Source organism: Crocuta crocuta, unplaced genomic scaffold, assembly GCF_008692635.1.
Source record: "Crocuta crocuta isolate KB4526 unplaced genomic scaffold, BGI_CrCroc_1.0 scaffold172, whole genome shotgun sequence".
NCBI lineage: Eukaryota > Metazoa > Chordata > Mammalia > Carnivora > Hyaenidae > Crocuta > Crocuta crocuta.
This window is the reverse complement of record NW_027528872.1, coordinates 7,651,097-7,668,853: the sequence shown is the minus strand read 5'-3', so window position 1 is coordinate 7,668,853 and position 17,757 is coordinate 7,651,097. Positions and strand designations below refer to the sequence as shown.

At 43.1% G+C, this 17,757-nt stretch overlaps 1 protein-coding gene across 3 annotated transcripts; it reads left to right on the top strand.

The window, feature by feature from the left end:
• Positions 1 to 748: 748 nt before the first annotated feature.
• Positions 749 to 11,781, top strand: EI24 (EI24 autophagy associated transmembrane protein). 3 transcript variants are annotated; one of them, XM_077756595.1, is made up of 10 exons: positions 750 to 882; positions 4,195 to 4,340; positions 5,438 to 5,498; positions 6,319 to 6,385; positions 6,950 to 7,074; positions 7,388 to 7,507; positions 7,875 to 7,986; positions 8,889 to 9,000; positions 9,406 to 9,480; positions 10,637 to 11,781. In XM_077756595.1, the coding sequence occupies exons 1-10, from the start codon at positions 841 to 843 to the stop codon at positions 10,797 to 10,799; spliced, it is 1,023 nt and encodes a 340-aa protein (XP_077612721.1). In that variant the 5' UTR covers positions 750 to 840; the 3' UTR covers positions 10,800 to 11,781. The 3 variants fall into 3 exon arrangements, with proteins under 3 accessions (XP_077612722.1, XP_077612724.1, XP_077612721.1); XM_077756596.1 differs by lacking the exon at positions 7,388 to 7,507 and having other exon boundaries at positions 749 to 882; XM_077756598.1 differs by lacking the exon at positions 8,889 to 9,000 and having other exon boundaries at positions 749 to 882; positions 10,637 to 10,761.
• Positions 11,782 to 17,757: the final 5,976 nt, after the last annotated feature.

Genomic DNA, 17,757 nt, shown 5'->3' with positions numbered 1-17,757 from the left:
TAGTTTATAGTCCATTATTTCTTGCATGCTAATTAAAATTGTGTGTGTATATATATGGTTGAAAACAGAGGGAGGCCTATTTGATGGTCTAGGTGGACAGGTTCACACTGTACCTTAAGCTTACTTGTATACCAGAGGACCCTGTGCATGAAATGCATACTTAGGAATTTTTGCTAGAACTTTCATCTTGCTCTTCTGTTTTCATTCAACTGTTTGAGGTTATACGTCGAGCATAAGTATCGCTTAAGAGGATACTGAAATGTAATTTCAGTCACCAAATCCTCAAGTATTTGGGATGTGTAGGAGGGATAGTTAGGGCCATCAAGGCCCATAGAGGAGACTCTGGTCCAAGAGCACACTTAACCCCATATAAAAGTGAAAGAGTGGGAAGTAACTTAAAATTTGTATTGCTTGGGGCACCCAGGAGGCTGCCAGGTCATGCATGATCTCACGATTGTGAGCTTGACCCCATATCCAGCTCCACACTGAGCATGGAGCCTTCTTGGGATTCTCTCCCTCCCTCTCTCTCTCTTCATCCCTTCCCCCCCACCCCCCCGTTTCTCCCCTGCTCACATGGTTACTTTCTCTCTCAAAATAAACATTTAAAGAAAATGGTGTTGCTTTCAGGTTTCAGCTGTTACAAGTGTCCTTAGTATCTTGGGGAGTTCCAGAATCTGGTGCGCTCTTAGTAGAGCTGTACGTGGAAAACAGCATCAGGTAGAAATGTATGTGAAGTAACTTATCTGTATTATGCTCCATCTGTTTCCAGGTCCTTCATGATGAAAGATTCTGAGACGCTTCTCTCTCCTCTGTGTAGTTGGTAGTTTGGGTGGTGAAGAGATGGCTGACAGTGTCAAAACCTTTCTCCAGGACCTCGCCAGGGTGAGTATGTCATTGAGTCATCGCTTGGTCTTTTTGCTACAGGAGCTGACTAGGAAATCTTTTAGGTTTTGGGAGGGATTTTTATTATATTTGTTGGGTTCTTCACATGCAGGTTTTCATTCTCATCCATACTACTCAGGAGATTAAGTATGATTTTGCATCTTCCGGAAGCTTGGGAGACCTATCTACTGCATGTCTCTAGTATTGGAATGTTGGGGAGTTTGGCTCCAGAGCTTTTTCTTTAAAAAACTTATTAGTGGGGGTGCCTGGGTGGCTCAGGTAAGCATCCAACTTTGGCTCAGGTCATAATCTCTCGGCTCATGAGTTTGAGCCTCGCTGCGGGCCCTGTGCTGACAGCTCAGAGCCTGCACCGTGCTTCGGATTCTGTGACTCCCTCTTCCTCTGCCCCTCCCCAGCTTTTGCTCTGTTTCTCTCACTCTCAAAAAATGAATAAACATTAAAAGAAATAAATAAAAAGCTTTTTATTTTGGGGGCACCTAGGTGGCTCAGTCATTAACCATCTGACTTTGGCTTATGTTATGAGCTCACATTCATGAGCTCAAGCCCTTGAGCATGAACCCTGCTTGGGGGTGAGCCTTCATTCTCTATCTCACTCTCCTCTCTCTCTTTCTCTGCTCCTCATGGGATTATCTCTGTCTCTCTCTGCCCCTTCCTGACTTGTGCCCTCTTTCTTTCTCTCAAAAAAAAGAGTATATTGATACTTCTATTAAAAAAAAACCCAACCTTTTAGTTAGAATAATTTTAGACTTACAGAAAAGTTGCAAGAGAGTACCAAGAGTTGCCCTGTATCCTTCACCAGCTTCCCCTAATGTAATTTTATGTAACCTTGGTCCACTGGTCAAAATTAAACAGTAAACATTGATACAGTACTATTACCTACACTACTTTATTCACATTTGCATCACAGAACCTATTTTCTCCCCATTCTACACGGTGCAGATGATGATACTCTAGGAAACTGTCCCTTAAATATCTGTTAAGGACTTAGTAACCCAAATTAACCACGAGCACACAGTTCCGTCATAGTGGATGTCTGAGGCTTGATTCCCTGGTTGTAGTCCATGTAGCTGTATTCCTGGGAGCAGGGGAGAGGCCCATTCACATGGGTGATGGGGGGGAGTGTCTTTCCTCAATGGGAGTGCTTAAAAGTTTATTACACTTTTGAGTGAAAGAGGGAATTGGAGTATCTCAGAAGGATCAAAGAGACTTCATGCAATGAGATCTACTTTAATACTTTTACCTCATCTTGCCATTCTTGTGCTATAAAATTCCAGCTCTGGATCAGGTCTACGATGTATTGTTTAATGTGTGCCCCGGTAGACTGTAAACCTCTCAGAGGTGAGGATCCCATCAGCTACCTTAAATATTTAAACAATTGGTGGAAGATTTAGAGCTTAAAAGCAAAATAAGACCTAGTAAGTCAAAGATCAGGTGCACACTGCCACTTTATGCTATCAGTGGTTGGTACATAACCATTTGCCCGTTCCCGTTTTTAATGTGTCCTGGCAGTTATCTCTCAAGTTTGTTTAGCTAATAATAATAGTTAAGGATTCCATTTTTGGGTCCAGCTTGGCCTTTGCTTCCAGAATGAATGTCTTTTTTCCTCCCTTTTCTTTTTTCTTTTTTTTTTTTTTAAATGTTTTATTTATTTCTAGGAGAGAGAGAGAGAGAGACAGTGTGAGCAGGGGAGGGTCAGAGAGAGAGGGAGTCACAGACCGAAACAGGCTCCAGGCTCTGAGCTGGCAGTCAGCACAGAGCCCGACGCGGGGCTCGAACCCATGAACCGCGAGATCATGACCTAAGCGAAAGTCGGACGCTTAACCGACTAAGCCACCCAGGCGCCCCAGTCCTGCCTTTTCTTTGTGAGATTGAATACCCCAGTGCTGCCATTCTGTCCTGGAAATAAACCTGTTGGGGCACGTATTTTAAACTTTTTTTGTTTTTTTGGTTGTATACTCTTCCTGCTAACTTACACATTTCTTGAGCATTTTTATATGACCAATGTCTGACTCATTGAAGATGTTTAATATGTGGATGGATGGATGGATGGATGTAGTTTTTGGAACTGGGTGATAGGCACTAACTGAAACTTTTCCGCCATTGGACCTCTTCCAATATGGTTGTCAAGAGCCTGTGTCACTGTCTGAATAGACTTAGCCTTCTCCCCTATCCGTACACTCTTCAAGGACATGTTTTTCTCCAGCTATACTGCCATGTTGTCTGTCTTATGTGGCATGCTCTTAACCCTGCAGCTATTCACATTTTACAGCAATGATTTCTTTGTGTCTTTTTCCAACTATGGTCCAGCCCCTGGTCCTTGCTAGAGACCAGTGTCTAATTTGTCCTTGGTATCACTAGAGTTTAGCACAGGATAGAGGACATACTAGAGGCCTTTGATTTCTACTGAAGGAAGATAGGGGAGGGCAATAACCAGGCTTTGTAGTCTTAAGTGTGGAGGGATTGGAAAGCCACTGTTTTGTAGCCATGTTCTTCAAGCTTGGTTTGAGCAGGAATTGTCAGTGGGTACTAAATCTAGGGGAGAAAATTTGATTAGCAGGATACTTGCCTGGTCTCAGCACTGTCTGCCCACCCATAGCCGATGAATTGCAAGATGAAAAGTTTGCAACCATACAGTGGAGAAGCTGGACAGCACCTTGACCTCGTATGTAAAATTCACATGACTGGCAAGGGCAGACAGATGTCATGTGTCTCTGGATGTAATACAGAAGGGAAGGGCCCACCAGCACTTCTGTGATAGTCCTTCCCAAATTGGGGTAGCCTGGGTCTAATTGTGAGTGGACCTAAATTGAGGGAATAACATGAAATAACTGGCCTCTGTATTTCAAGAAAAAAGACAGGCTGAGGGGCAATTTCTGATTGAAAGAAGCTATAGAGACATGACAGCTAAAGGTAGTGTATGATTCTGAACTGGTTTCTGACACATAAAGGGTAAACATGCTGTAGGGGGCCAGTATTTTGGTATTAAATTTCTTGAGTTGGTAACTTGTGGCTATATGGAAGAATTTCCTTCTTAGAAATACACATTCTGATACAGGAAAAATGTGTATAAGCGTAAATAATTAATTTGCCACATTTATTATTACTTGGCAAATCTGAAAAAGGGGTATTTGGAAGTTCTGTTCTTATAACTCCTATAAATTTTGAACTATATCAAAAGATTAAGGCTCCTTTAAGCCACATAGCAGAGAAAGTTCAATAGTTTCCACTGTTATGTCACTTTATGTAGTTTGGAAAAGTTTCCTGATGGGTATTCCTCCCTGTTTAATATAGGGAATCAAAGACTCCATCTGGGGAATTTGTACCATCTCAAAGCTAGATGCTCGGATTCAGCAAAAGAGAGAGGAGCAGCGTCGAAGAAGGGCAAGCAGCGTCCTGGCGCAGAGGAGAGCCCAAAGTATAGAAAGGAAGCAAGAGAGGTAAGGAGGCACTGATGTCGAAGATGTCTGAGGGGGAAGGCGCTTCAGGCAGTGACTGGTCCTTAGTGTGGAAGGAACACTTTATGTAGTCACTTGGAGTTTCAGTACCACCTTTCTTCTTTGCACTTTTTTCCAAAAAAATGTTACAGGTGACTCTTTTCTCCCCCCATATTGAATTAAACTAAGGTCTAACAATAATGCTTGCTCAAAATATGGTGTTTTGGGGCACCTGGGTGGCTTGGTTGGTCGTTTCCGACTCTTTTGAGTTTGGCTCAGGTTGTGATCTCAGGGTCATGGGATCGTACCCCCCACCCTCCAAACAAACAAGTGTTTTAAAAAAATTTTTAAAAGAATGCAGAGATTTATATAAACTAACATTTAAAAAATAACGTCATGGGGTTTTAAAAAGACAGAATGGTGAATAGAGAACTGCAAAAAACATTAAAAGAAAATCTGCTCTCCTAGAAATAGTTTTCTTTAATGTTTATGTATTTTTGAGACAGGGAGAGAATGCGCGGGAGAAAGCGCTCCCGTGTGAGTTGAGGAGGAGCCAAGAGAGGGAGACAGATATCCGAAGCAGGCTCTGCACTGACAGTAGGGAGCCCAGTACAGGGCCCGAACTCAGGAACCATGAGATCATGACCTGAATCAAAGTTGGACATTTAACCACCTGACCAACTGAGCCTCTCAGGTGCCCCTAGAAATATATATTTTTTAATGTTTTTTTATTTATTTCTCAGAGAGAGAGCATGAGCAGGGGAGGGTCAGAGAGAGAGGGAGACACAGAATCCGAAGCAGGCTCCAGGCTCTGAACTAGCTGTCAGCACAGAGCCCAACGCGGGGCTCGAACCCACGAACTATGAGATCATGACCTGAGCCAAAGTCAGCCACTCAACCGACTAAACCACCCAGGCGCCCCTGCCCCTAGAAATATTTTTAACCATTTCTCATGGACACTGGGAGGACATTGGGAGAGCCATAGGTGCTAGAAAAATAGTGGTAACCACCAAAAGGTATAAAGTGGTGGAGAGTGACTGGATGATGATTTGGAAATAGCCTGTGTGCCTTATGAGCTGAATACATGTGATCTTTTCCAGTGAGCCGCGTATCGTTAGTAGAATTTTCCAGTGCTGCGCTTGGAATGGTGGAGTATTCTGGGTGAGTTCTTTTTCCTCAAATGCCAGGTGCCTTGTAAACATCTTCAGATTGTTGCTCCGTTAATAGTTGTCAGTTCTTTTCTTGAAACAGACACAAATAGCTTTCACCTAATGGTACATGCTTAAGACCATAACTGGGACTCTGTGCATCTGCAATGATTTTATTTCCACTGGAAGAACGCTTGTATATAAATGTCAGGGATAGCCCTGAATATACACTTTTAATTTTTAAAAAATGACTCATTTACAAGTTTTAATGTTAGAGGTAACAGTTTTCTCTTGACATGGGGCATTTTGGAGAAGAGCAACTACAGGAGATCAGAAGGGGAAGGCAGAAGGACACGAGCAAGGTTATCCTTGCACCTGGTCTTATCATTCTGGTAGAACTGATGACTACTGAAAACACACACCAGAAAATGTTGCCTAGAGTTAACTGAGAGCCAACACGGGCTTAAGTGAAATTTGAGTACTTTGAAGAACAGGTAGTGAAATTTTGGGGGGGATCTGGAATTCTATATAACCCAGCTTGTCTTAATCCAAACATTTCGCAGATGTTTTCAGATGTTTACTTAAGAAAATATTACGTTTTTAGCATATGCCCGTATTTTGGTCTGAATACTATGTAAAATGTTCATCTGTGTCCCCAAGCGGGGGTCTCTGTTTTCACAAGCAATGTCAGGTTTGTACCTTAGAGGAGGCCGGGTCCGGTTTTGGTGCCTCTTCAGGGCTCCTTGAAAAGGTGCCTCCTTCTGGAAAATGGCTGAAACTTGGAACTCTTTTTAAAGACGAGCTTTTAATGTTTTCTTTATTCCTTCCTTTAGTTAAGTCTCCTATTGTTTTATCGAGTGTTTATTCCTGTACTGCAGTCAGTAACAGCCCAAATTATTGGTAAGTATATGCATTGCTGCTTGCCGTGTGCCTGGGGCAGAGGCGGGAGGGATTGTCCCCTTCTCTCTCTGTTTATCGAACACTCCCGTGTACCGGGAGCTTCAGCTGTTTTTAGCTCAGGCCTCTCAACAGCCCTTTAATTGGGTACTGTTACAGTCGTCATTTTCATGGATGAGAAAATGGAAATTAGTTGCTCAGGTTAAACCATTAGTAAGGGGCCGAGCTGGGATTTAATCCCAGGTTTAAGCCCTGCATACTGTATGCTGTTAAAGCGCTGTGACTTGATAGTCACCACCCGGTAAGGGGAAGCAGGCCTGTCTCAAGGTAAGCAGCACATAGCTAGGATGATTCGAATTAGAGCCATAGCTAGAATTTGAAGTGTTTACGTAGAGGAAAACTATCTGAAGTAGTCATGGTTGTGTGCTGGCAAGAAGCAAAGGGTGTGTGTGTGTGTGTGTGTGTGTGTGGTGAAGGAGAATAGTCACCAACTCAGGGCTCCATATTCATTTTTTTTGGTTTTCATTTCCCCAGTGACACTGACACCTCTCCATCCCCCTTTCTTAGGTGATCCATCACTACATGGAGATGTTTGGTCGTGGCTGGAGTTCTTCCTTACATCCATCTTCAGTGCTCTTTGGGTGCTTCCTCTGTTTGTGCTTAGCAAAGTCGTCAATGCCATTTGGTTTCAGGTTGGTCCTCAGCAGAAGGGCGTGTGGGTGCTGCAGCATGGCGGGTTGGTGGGAGGCAGGTGTTAGACCGTGGGTGGTGGCCACGCGGGAATGGTCTCATAGCCTCACCCTTTGTTGGCCGTGCAGCCCACGGGTGATTACTGTGCTCTTGGAAACTGGAATTACTGTCTCGTCACAAAAGCGTCTCGTTGCCAGATGTCCTGGGGGCTTCTCTCACCTGGCAGATCTAATGGCCGATCAGTGGCCTTAGCTTTCAGAATGGATAGTGAAGCCATCTTATTCATGTTTTGGTGAGCTGCTTTCTCTGTTACAGGACATAGCTGATCTAGCATTTGAGGTGTCAGGGAGGAAGCCTCACCCATTCCCTAGTGTCAGCAAAATAATTGCTGACATGCTCTTCAACCTTTTGCTGCAGGCTCTTTTCCTCATCCAGGTGAGACTGGCCTTCTGGGTCCATGGGCAGATTAAAAAAAAAAAAAAAAAAAAAAGGTTCACCCAAGGGAGCTTTGCAAAGATAGGGCTTTGCATTTATACGGGGGCAGATACGCTTTATGGGAGGTAATGCTTTTTAAATAATTTTTTTCACAGAAACAGCTAGAGAATTTAAAAATCATAAAATGATAAGTAGCACAAACTTAACAGCTCTTCCCTGCCGATGGGCATTGTCTGCTGTCCTGCTGTTGAGTCACTTGAGGAGCAGCTGTGAGGCTATCTAGGCAGAGGGGGAGGACTCAGTGGCAGGTGGACAGCGTTAGTCCTCTGAAGCGTTGCAATTAAGATTTTCCGTATTTGTTCTTCAGGGGCTGTTTGTGAGTCTCTTTCCCATCCACCTTGTTGGTCAGCTGGTTAGTCTTCTGCATATGTCCCTTCTTTACTCACTGTACTGCTTCGAATATCGTTGGTTCAATAAAGGTGAGTCCATCTAAAGAAACTCCGAAGTAGGAGGTCCAGTCTAGAAATGCTGCTGAGCAGACTTCTTAAACTGTTCAGTACTTGGGGCGCCTGGGTGGCTCAGTTGGTTAATCCGACTTCGGCTCAGGTCATGATCTCGTGGTTTGTGGGTTCGAGCCCTGCATCGGGCTCTGTGCTGACAGCTAGCTCAGAGCCTGGAGACTGTTTCAGATTCTGTATCTCTCTCTCTGTGACCCCACCTTGCTGTCTCTCTCTCTCTCTCTCTCAGAAATAAATAAAACATTAAAAAATAAATAAATAAACTGTTCAGTACCAAGGCCATTGGCAGATCTTCTTTGGAAAGAAGTAGCCTCTTTGGCAAGAGGGAATTTACACTTAAGGGGTTTTCACCCTTAACTTTGCTGCTGGCAATACTGCGATGTAACATTGTCTCCATGCTGCTTAATTTGATGTAGCTCTGACTGAGCCGTATGGTGGCATAAAGGAGCATGCATTATTCTGAATTAGAGAAATTAATTTGACGTCATTGCTTTCATATTCTTTTGGGGGTGTTTTAAAAGACCTTGGCATATTTATTTGTCTGGGTGTCCCATGTTTGGAAAAGGTTAACTGATTTCTAGAGAATGGCTGCCCTTTTATTTGATATCTTTGTTCAAGACTAATCATGACAAAGGATGCTGACGATGTAGTTCATGATTCCTAGCAACTTTGAAATTGTGACTTGAGTAACTGAAAAGCTTTGTGCAGAAGCCTTACCATATTCAGACAATTCCAACTTGTATGCTTTAACTGTTCTACGTGACAGATCTCTACCTAAAACTCAGACCTCAAATAATTTGTCTACGGAGGCGTTTGACTAAAAGGAAATTAGCAATCTAATTGTACTGGCTCTCTTGTTTTAGGAATTGAAATGCATCAGCGGTTGTCAAACATAGAACGGAATTGGCCTTACTATTTTGGATTTGGTTTGCCCTTGGCTTTCCTCACAGCAATGCAGTCCTCGTATATTATCAGGTAATTTGACCCAAGGGACTTGACGGGGACTAGTAAAAATAAAGACTCATTGTAGGGTGCACCTGCCGTATACCTGGTTCTGTGGTAGGCCTTTTCCATTCTTATTTGGCTATCAGGAGGTCCGCAGACTGTTTCTCCTTAATAGATAGTCCTAGACGTTTGTCAGTTAGCATTAAAATCTAGCCTGCACAATCCTATATGCCATATATATTCTTTCATGTTGCTTCTGGGGCAGTGTTAAAAGTAGCTAGTGCTTAGGAAAAAAAATTTTTCGGAGATGTTGCAAGATTAAGATTTCATCAAGCCATGATGTTAGCTCTGGACGCAGGGCACTTTGGGCTTCTAATATCCCTCCCGCCAAAGTCACGGCTGTCACGAAGGTGACTGTTTTTCTTCTGTTTACAGTGGCTGCCTCTTCTCCATCCTCTTTCCTCTATTCATCATCAGCGCCAACGAAGCAAAGACTCCTGGCAAAGCATAGTAAGTATCAGCCAGTATTGGCTAAAGTGTAGTCACTAACGTAAGCTGTCTGTCTGTGTCAAGGATTGGGGCTATAACATCGCAATTATACAAATGAGACTTTTTAAAAAATAACCTCTTACGTTGTAGGAAAACATTAATATATACTATGATGAGAGAGAAACGCTTTGGAAATATACATCCCCCAATTTTTCCCAGGCATACATGCACATTGCATTTCAAAGAATTTATACAATTTTATGTATAAAATTATACATAAATTTTAATATTCTTAAAATTTAATTCGTTGAGGCACCTGGGTGGCTCAGTTGGTTGAGCATCGGACTTTGGCTCAGGTCATAATCTCATGTTTCGTGAGTTCAGAGCCTGGATCTTGCTTCGGATTCTGTGTCTCCCTCCCTCTCAGCCCCTCTCTCGCATGTGCTCTCTCCCTGTCTCTCTTGCTCTCACAAATAAACATTTAAAAAAAAAATGAACAATTCACTGAACATAAGGCACTTGGAAACACCTATGGGTAAGTCCATTTTTGTAAGAATGGCAAACTTTTTTATAGTGGGCTACGTGATCTGGCTACATGAGTTTATGGATGGTAAAACAAAGTAATGTGAATCTTTAGCACTAATAATTCTCCTCAAGTTTTATCATTAAAAAAAAACAGTTTAATCTTTGATCAGTTTTGGTGACGTCTGTGAGGATACGTGCATTAAAAATTTCAGATCCGCTTTGGGTGCTGGCTCGCTCTTGCTTAGTGTAATTGCAGTGTCTGTAATTGGCTTTCCTCTGAAACTCTTGAAAATGAAGCACAGATAGTACTTGATGTCTTCAGATGTAGCTTGATGTTTATACCCTGAAAGTCAGCCATGGAAAAGTACTCCTCAAATCTGAATTAACCTGAAATGTAACTTTATTTCCTTGAAGCCTTGACACTCCCAGTGGTGATTCCATTGCATTCCTGACTGCATTGGACCCAGCGCAGCGCACTCTGTAGTTGCTGCCTGCTAACCCGTGTGTCTAATGTCTGTGCTGCCTTGATCACATTTCAGTCGTCCTGTGTTCCCCTGCATCATTTTAAAAAGTTTAACTTAGATAAGCTCTCAGGTAATAACAGTAAGTTTGATCAATTGGTAACCTAACAAGTGGGTCTCTTGCCTTTCAGCCTTTTCCAGTTGCGCCTCTTCTCCTTGGTGGTTTTCCTGAGCAACAGACTTTTCCACAAGACGGTCTATCTGCAGTCTGCCCTGAGTGGCTCCACCTCGGCCGAGAAGTCCCCTTCACCGCACCCGTCTCCTGCCAAACTGAAGGCTGCTGCAGGCCACTGAGTCTGCCGTCCAGAGGGGACGGGTGGGGTCGGGAGGAGGCTGTAAGGGACTCCTTTCCGTGTCACCTCCTCTGCCAGAGAAGGCACGACCCGCTCTGCCAAGGGCCCTCTGCATATTCCCTTCTCTCGGAGGAACTGGGAGCCTTGTCTGTGGTGCGCGTAAGGCAGAATCTTCCTGACACCAGTGTGTGGGTTTTTAACACTGGTGGGTCCGACTGGACCACGGGTTTTTCTGCAGCTCTTTTCTAGCACTTGCCAGCCCCCCCGGGCCTGGACTGATTGGAATACTTTTTTTCTCCCTGTGCCATTTACCCTCCTGACTCCCCTTCCTGCCTTCCACTGCCCTCTGGATGAATGGATTTTGTAATTCTAGCTGTTGTATTTTGTGGACCTGTTATTTTTGTGTTGTTTTTCTGTGAAGCACATATATTGGATGTGGGAGGCGAAGGAGCATCTCATTAGCTCCTGGTCACTCCCTTTATAGCCATCACTGTCTTGTTTCTTGTAACTCAGGTTAGATTTTGGTCTCTTGCTCCACTGCAAAAAAAAAAAAAAAACAAAAAAAAAAACCGAAGAGATGGGACAGGAGGAAAGACCACACAGCCACATCTGCTGGGTCTTGAGTAGTGAGTTTCTTCCCCTTGAAGGGGACAAAGCTTTTCTCCCCACTGGTACATTGAAAGTTCCCCAGCTGTAGGGAGGTGCCAGTTTCGGACAAGTGCCACACAGCACCAACTGCTCAGAGAACCTGCGCTTTGAACTCGGGAGGTCCGAAGTGTGCTGCTGGCCGCTGCCGGGCACATCAGAGGAATCCTGGCTGCTGCAGATAGGAACCGAAGGGGTAAACTTATTAAACCCATGAAGCCTGTGATTGGTTGGTGTTTTCCTGTCATTTTAAAGAGACTAAATATGGGGGGGGGGGAAGATGTCACAACACTTGTCCAGTTTTAAAATGTCACAATTAAACGTGAGCTGGTTTCCAAGTGTGTAATGGTTGGATTTTCAAAAGTCATCACCTTGTGAAATGTTAAAAAAGGTTAAGTGGCACACACGACTTTGCCTGGGTAATTTGGTTGTGGCTTTGAGAGATTTGTTCTGGAAAATGTTGCCCGAGGAAGTGCGGAGTATGTGATTATAATCATGTTTACATTGTGAAAGAACTAGAAATTGTTTATTTTGAAGTCCATATCTACGTATGTCTCCTGTGTATTCAGGAAAGATGGGACAGCCTTTTAGGTCTCAGTGTCCTGAGTGTTCGCATTAGGGAAGATGTTAAACATTTGGTTAACAGAAACTTTTATTATGTACAAGACTGTAAGGATGTAAAAATGATTGCTGAGAGACGTAAAGGCAAGTCCAAAGTACAGAAGGTTTTAAAATAGTGGGCATCTTGGGAGTGGGCGTTGTTACCAGCTTGTGCACAAGAAAATGTAAAAGACATAGTTAAAATAAGATTTCTTTCCTATATTCATCTGTGACATCTTTGGTCATTTGACAGTAGTATTGCAGAGAAATAACTTCCAGGTTGCTGTGGGGGTGGTTTGAAGAAGATCTCTGTATTTCACCAGCAATTCCCTTATTGAAGATTATTTAAGATTTTACAGTTGGCTTAGTTATTTAAGTGGCCGCATCTTTGCTGCCCGGAATTGGTGTTTGTGCCAACTAAGCTGGAAGGGTGGGAAGTTAGTGGACGATGTGATTCTTATCCAGCACTGTGCCTAGCTGTAGAAGATGCTTAAAGATGGAAGTGAGGAATCTACAGTTTTATTAGTGTAACTGAGAGGCCAGGCCGGCACAAATGATGGAGAAGGCATATCTACAACAGAAATCTGGCAACAGTCTAGAATGAGATGTAAGCAAAAGCCGTGTGAACTTTTCTTACATTTTCGTTAGGGTGAGGGCACTGAGGACAGTGGTTAGGAAATTAGGATCAAAGGGAGAGTAGGTTCTGTTTTTGCCAAGTTCAGAATGGCAATTTGAGGCAGATGGACAGTAACTGAAAGTAAGGGACACATTGCTAAACCTGAGAGCTTGAGTTTTAACCATGTAACCAGGAGGATCTAAGGAATCCTGTTCACAAAACTTCTTTTCCAGGCTAGGCATCCCAGCTTAGGTATATATGGTTCAACACACTATCCTCGTATCCCATCTGGAGCTCAGTTACCCATTGTAGCAGCTCGAAGAATTAGAAGGTGGACGCCTCAGGTCTGAGGATGGTTGTTAAATTGGTTGGAAAGTTAAAAAAAAATTTTAAGTGTTTTTATTTCTGAGAGAGAGAGAGAGTGTGAGCAGGGGACAGCCAGAGAGAGAGGGAGACACAGAATCTGAAACAGGCTCCAGGCTCTGAGCTAGCTGTCGGCACAGAGCCCAACACGGGGCTCGAACCCACGAACTGTGAGATCATGACCTGAGCCGAAGTCGGATGCCTAACCAGCTGAGCCACCCAGGCACCCCTCAGTTGGAAAGTTTTAAATGGACAGAGTCACGTACTGACTTAATTGCTCTGTACTTAGGAAGGGCCCTAGAGAAAGGTGAAGAGGGACTGAGAAGAGGGCAGCCAGTGGTTGGAGGTTTTTGAACCACCTTAAAGAATAACTGCTGTGGGAATAAAAAGGCAATTATAGTTGTCTGCTCACGGTCTATTCATTTCCCATCCACTTAAATTTTCTGATTATAGCAGTAGTATATTCAGTGTCTACATTCATGTGTTTATCAAGACTTCTGGTAAAGGCGATCAGCTCAGTAGTACAATGGAATTTTCTTCCTCCCCCATATATATATTCCCCCTATGCTCTAATGACCCTCAGAAGCTAAAAGGAAGCTGACTACAGTGTAACTTCTGCCTATTAAGTGATGAGAGCCATGCATCACTGAAATATTTTGAATGGAGTCCATAGAGTGAGTCCATAGAGCCAATGGATGACTGACTTCATCATGTAACATTTGACTGCCTTCTCTGTTGGGCACTGCGCAAAGTACTGGGGATTCAAGGATGAACCAGAAAGATGATCACTGTCCTCTTGGACCTAATAGCACAGTGAAAGAGAGTGACAAGTGATCAGATTTTTAAAAATAACATGTTCAAATAGCTGCTATTTTCCATAGGTCTCAAAGCTGGATAAAACATTGGATTTCAGAGAATCTCAGCAGGGTGAGAGGTCAGGCTATCCACTCAGCCTCCTGCTCTTGGATTCACTCTCTGATTTCAAGTTTAAATGTTTTGCAGTGCTTTCAGACCCATGGGGAAAATAGTCCTGGGTTCATCAGAATCCTCTCTGGAGCTTTCCCAAAATACACATCAGACCTCCTGGACCTGGGGACACCTGGGTGGCCCAGTCAGTTGAGCTCCAACTTCAAGCCCTGTGTCAGGCTCCACTCTTGACAGTTCAGAGCCTGCTTGGGATTCTCTATCCCTCCCCCACTGGTGCTCGCTCTCTCAAAATAAATAAAAGACCACCTGAACCTAGAGGAAATTTAATTCCAGAACAAAAGGTAACTTTAAGAATTCTAATAACTACTTTCATAGAAATTTGGGAAACTTGGCAACCATACAGTAAACAGATTGTGGAAAGGGGACAGAATAGGAAAGTTCTTAGAAATTAAAGCAGCTGTGGAAATAAAATGAGATGGCTTATAAAAGTGAGAAATTACGAACAGACATTTCTCCAAATCACACATCCAGATGGCTAAAAGACACACGAAAAGATGTTCAACATCACTCATCAGAGAAATGCAAATCAAAAGTATGATGAGATACCACCTCACACCTATCAGAGTGGCTAAAATACAAAACAAGAGACAAGTGCTGGCAAGGGTGTAGAGAAAAGAAACCTTTGTGCACTGTGGGTGGGAGTGGAAAACCGCATGGAGCTTCCTCAAAAAAATAAAAATTTAAATTATCCTATAATGCAGTAATTGTGCTACTGGCTATTTACCCAAAGAATACAAAAATACTAATTCAAAGGGATACATGCACCCCCGTGTTTATTGCAGCATTATTTACCTTAGTCAAACTATGGAAGCAGCCCAAGTGTCCTTTGATTGGTGAATGGATAAAGTATGTATGTATGTGTGTAAGTATGTGTGTATGTATGTATAGTGGAATATTCAGCCATAAAAAGAAATCTTGCCATTTGCAATGACGATGGAGCTAGAGAATATGATGCTAAGTGAAAGAAGTCAGACATACTATATGATCTCACTCGTGGAATTTAAGAAATGAGCAAAGGAGGGAAAAAAAAAAGACCAAGAAACAGACTCTTAAAAATAGAGAACATAGAGGGGGAGTGGGGGGGTGGGGAAATAGGAGATGGGATTTAAAAAAATAAATGATTTAAAAAAGAGACACTGAGGAGCCTAGAGAATTGCAAGATAAAATTGAGGAAATTTCTCAGAACATAGAGCAGAATGATAAAGACATGGAAAAAGTTAATAATCATGGAAATGTACAAAAATCAGGACGTCTGACATTCGTTTTAATAGCACCTTCAGAAAATGAGAACAGGAACATAGAGACAAGACTACAAGCAAAGAAAATTTCCTGGATGGATGATGAAATCGGTATTTTCAGTTCTCGCAGAGTAAAGCAGCAAAAATGAAAGAAGGAAAAACACATAGATGGGATCTTTAAGGAAAAGCCATTTATCAGAGAGAAAAATAGGTTACTTGCAAAGGACTGTGATTGACATGGGCATTAGCCTTCTCAAGAACAACTCTAGATGACAAGATAACAATGTAATGCCTTACAAGGGTGCTTTTTTGTGTGTGTGGTCATGTGTATAAGGGATGGGTGGGTCCCAATTTTGTTTCCATAATTCTAGCTGTGTTATTAAGGGCAAAACAAAGGCATTGTTTGCTCTCCGTTCAGCTTTTTTGAAAAAGTTACTTGAAAAATCTGTCAAAGGGAAAAATGAATCCAAGAAATAGATGAGTAACTGAAACAAAACAAAAATACCCAACCAAACAATAATGAAACAGTGACATAAGTGCATTAGGAAGAAATCTTGGTAATGTAGCTTTGCAGCACACCTGGAAAGGTAGATTCTTCAAGAAGAAAATAGATACTGTTACTCTAGTGTGCCTCAGATGAGATGAACGCATGTGTTCTTTGGATCAATGATGTAAAAGATGTAAGTAGACACTTCAGGAAAAACCAAGAGCTTCCCGGGAATGACCTGACTCCTTCAAAGCAAGCAAAAAAGTAGCTTTAGTCTAAGCAATTGATGGAATAGTAAAAATAGTATTTCTGAAAGAACCAACTCAAAGCTTTTGGTCCAATAAAGCAGGAAGAAGGATTAATTAATATGCTGCATTCATGTATCATCTCTGAGATTACAATAACTGTAATTTCCCCCATGACTGCTGTCCCAACCTTGGCTTTACTTACAGAGAAGACTTTCCCTATCAACTGGTAGTAAAGGATCATCCTACAAATAGGCTTAAATTTTAAACTTTGTTCTTGAGTAGTGTACTTTTGACTTTTGAAAAAACTGACTTAGTTTTACCATCTGGAAACTTAGGAGATTCCCTTTAAGAAACATACATGTTCAATAATTTTTTAAAAAATTAATGAAAAACCAAGATTTTATGTTCATGAAACAGTATATATTTTTTTACTTCAAGGAAATTTAATTTTAATTCCTTTTTCTTTTTTGACAGAAAAAAACCCCAACTCTTGTTCTGAAGAAGCATTTACTTGAAGTTCTGCACTTCCTTCAGGTTAAGCTGTAATTTCCTTGCATTCTTAAAATTACATGGAACACATTGTAAAAAAAAAAAGCAAAAAACAGCTGGTTGAATCATAACGGCCCAGGGTCAGCTTGGTCACGTGAATTGTGGAAAGTACCCATGATTTTGAAGCACTGACTTAAATGCGCTTTCAGTTTTCTTTTGGGGGGTTGCATTCATAGTAGCGTAAATAGGGAGAGAAGCGCGCGGCATCGGCGCTGACTTTTAACAGTTAACCGACGCTCCCATTTTCTTTGATGTAGCTTTTGCCCGCTGCAGTGTGTGTGTGTGTTTGTATGTGTGTGTATACACGTATGTTCTGCGAGGGGACGGGATTGGCTGCTTAACTTCGCCCTTCGCCCTCTCCCCAGCCCTCACCTCGATATTCTTTTATTAGGGGCGGGTAGGGGTTAAGGAGGAGAGAAACCAGTGGTTAGGAAAGCTTTCACTGGGGTGAGCCGACAAAGCACAGCAAGGCTGCGTGCTGGGACTCCGGGAAAAGCCTGTCCCCGCTTGGAAGGACTGCCCCTGCGGCAGTGGTTCTCTTACTAGCCTGGCAATGGGGAGTCTAGTCGGCCAACTTAACCCCCACGACCCCTTTAGGCCTAGGCATGCTCGTTCACGAAGTCGGGGGCGTAAGAAAGGCATACGCCTCGAGAAACTGGCAGGGCTCTCTTGTCTATCGCTGTCAAAAACAGCTCTTGAACGAACTGTCAGACAAATCCTGTACAAGACGTAACGGTCTGGACCAGAAAGCGTTTGGAGTGTTCACTGAAAATAGGTAGAATGTTCTTCCCTCCTTTTCTCTAACTTTATGTTCGATGACAGTCAATTTCTACAAGCTCTCGGAGACCGAGAGGAGAGGTACCCTAGCCTGGCTCTGGGGCATTTGTAGATTCGGTTTATTCCTCCGCGTAGTTTCCGCTTCTGGTCACATGACTGGGGTAACCCGCCACACCTTCATCCCCCGCGACTCCTTCGCGGTCCGCAGACCGACACGTCACTCCTCGGCTCTCAACCAAACTGCTCCGAGCACGTTCTTTCCGCGCTCTCGCTCTCACTAGCGGGTCTATCACAGCGCGGCAGGAGGCCGAAGTCCCGCCCCCTTGGCTGCTGAGTGATATCTGTATTGCCCAGTTAAGAAGTAGGAGCGCGGCTTTGTCCACGCCTCTNCTCTCTCGAAGTGGCGTATCGAACCTGAGCCAGCCAATGGGAAGCGGTCCAGGAGGCGG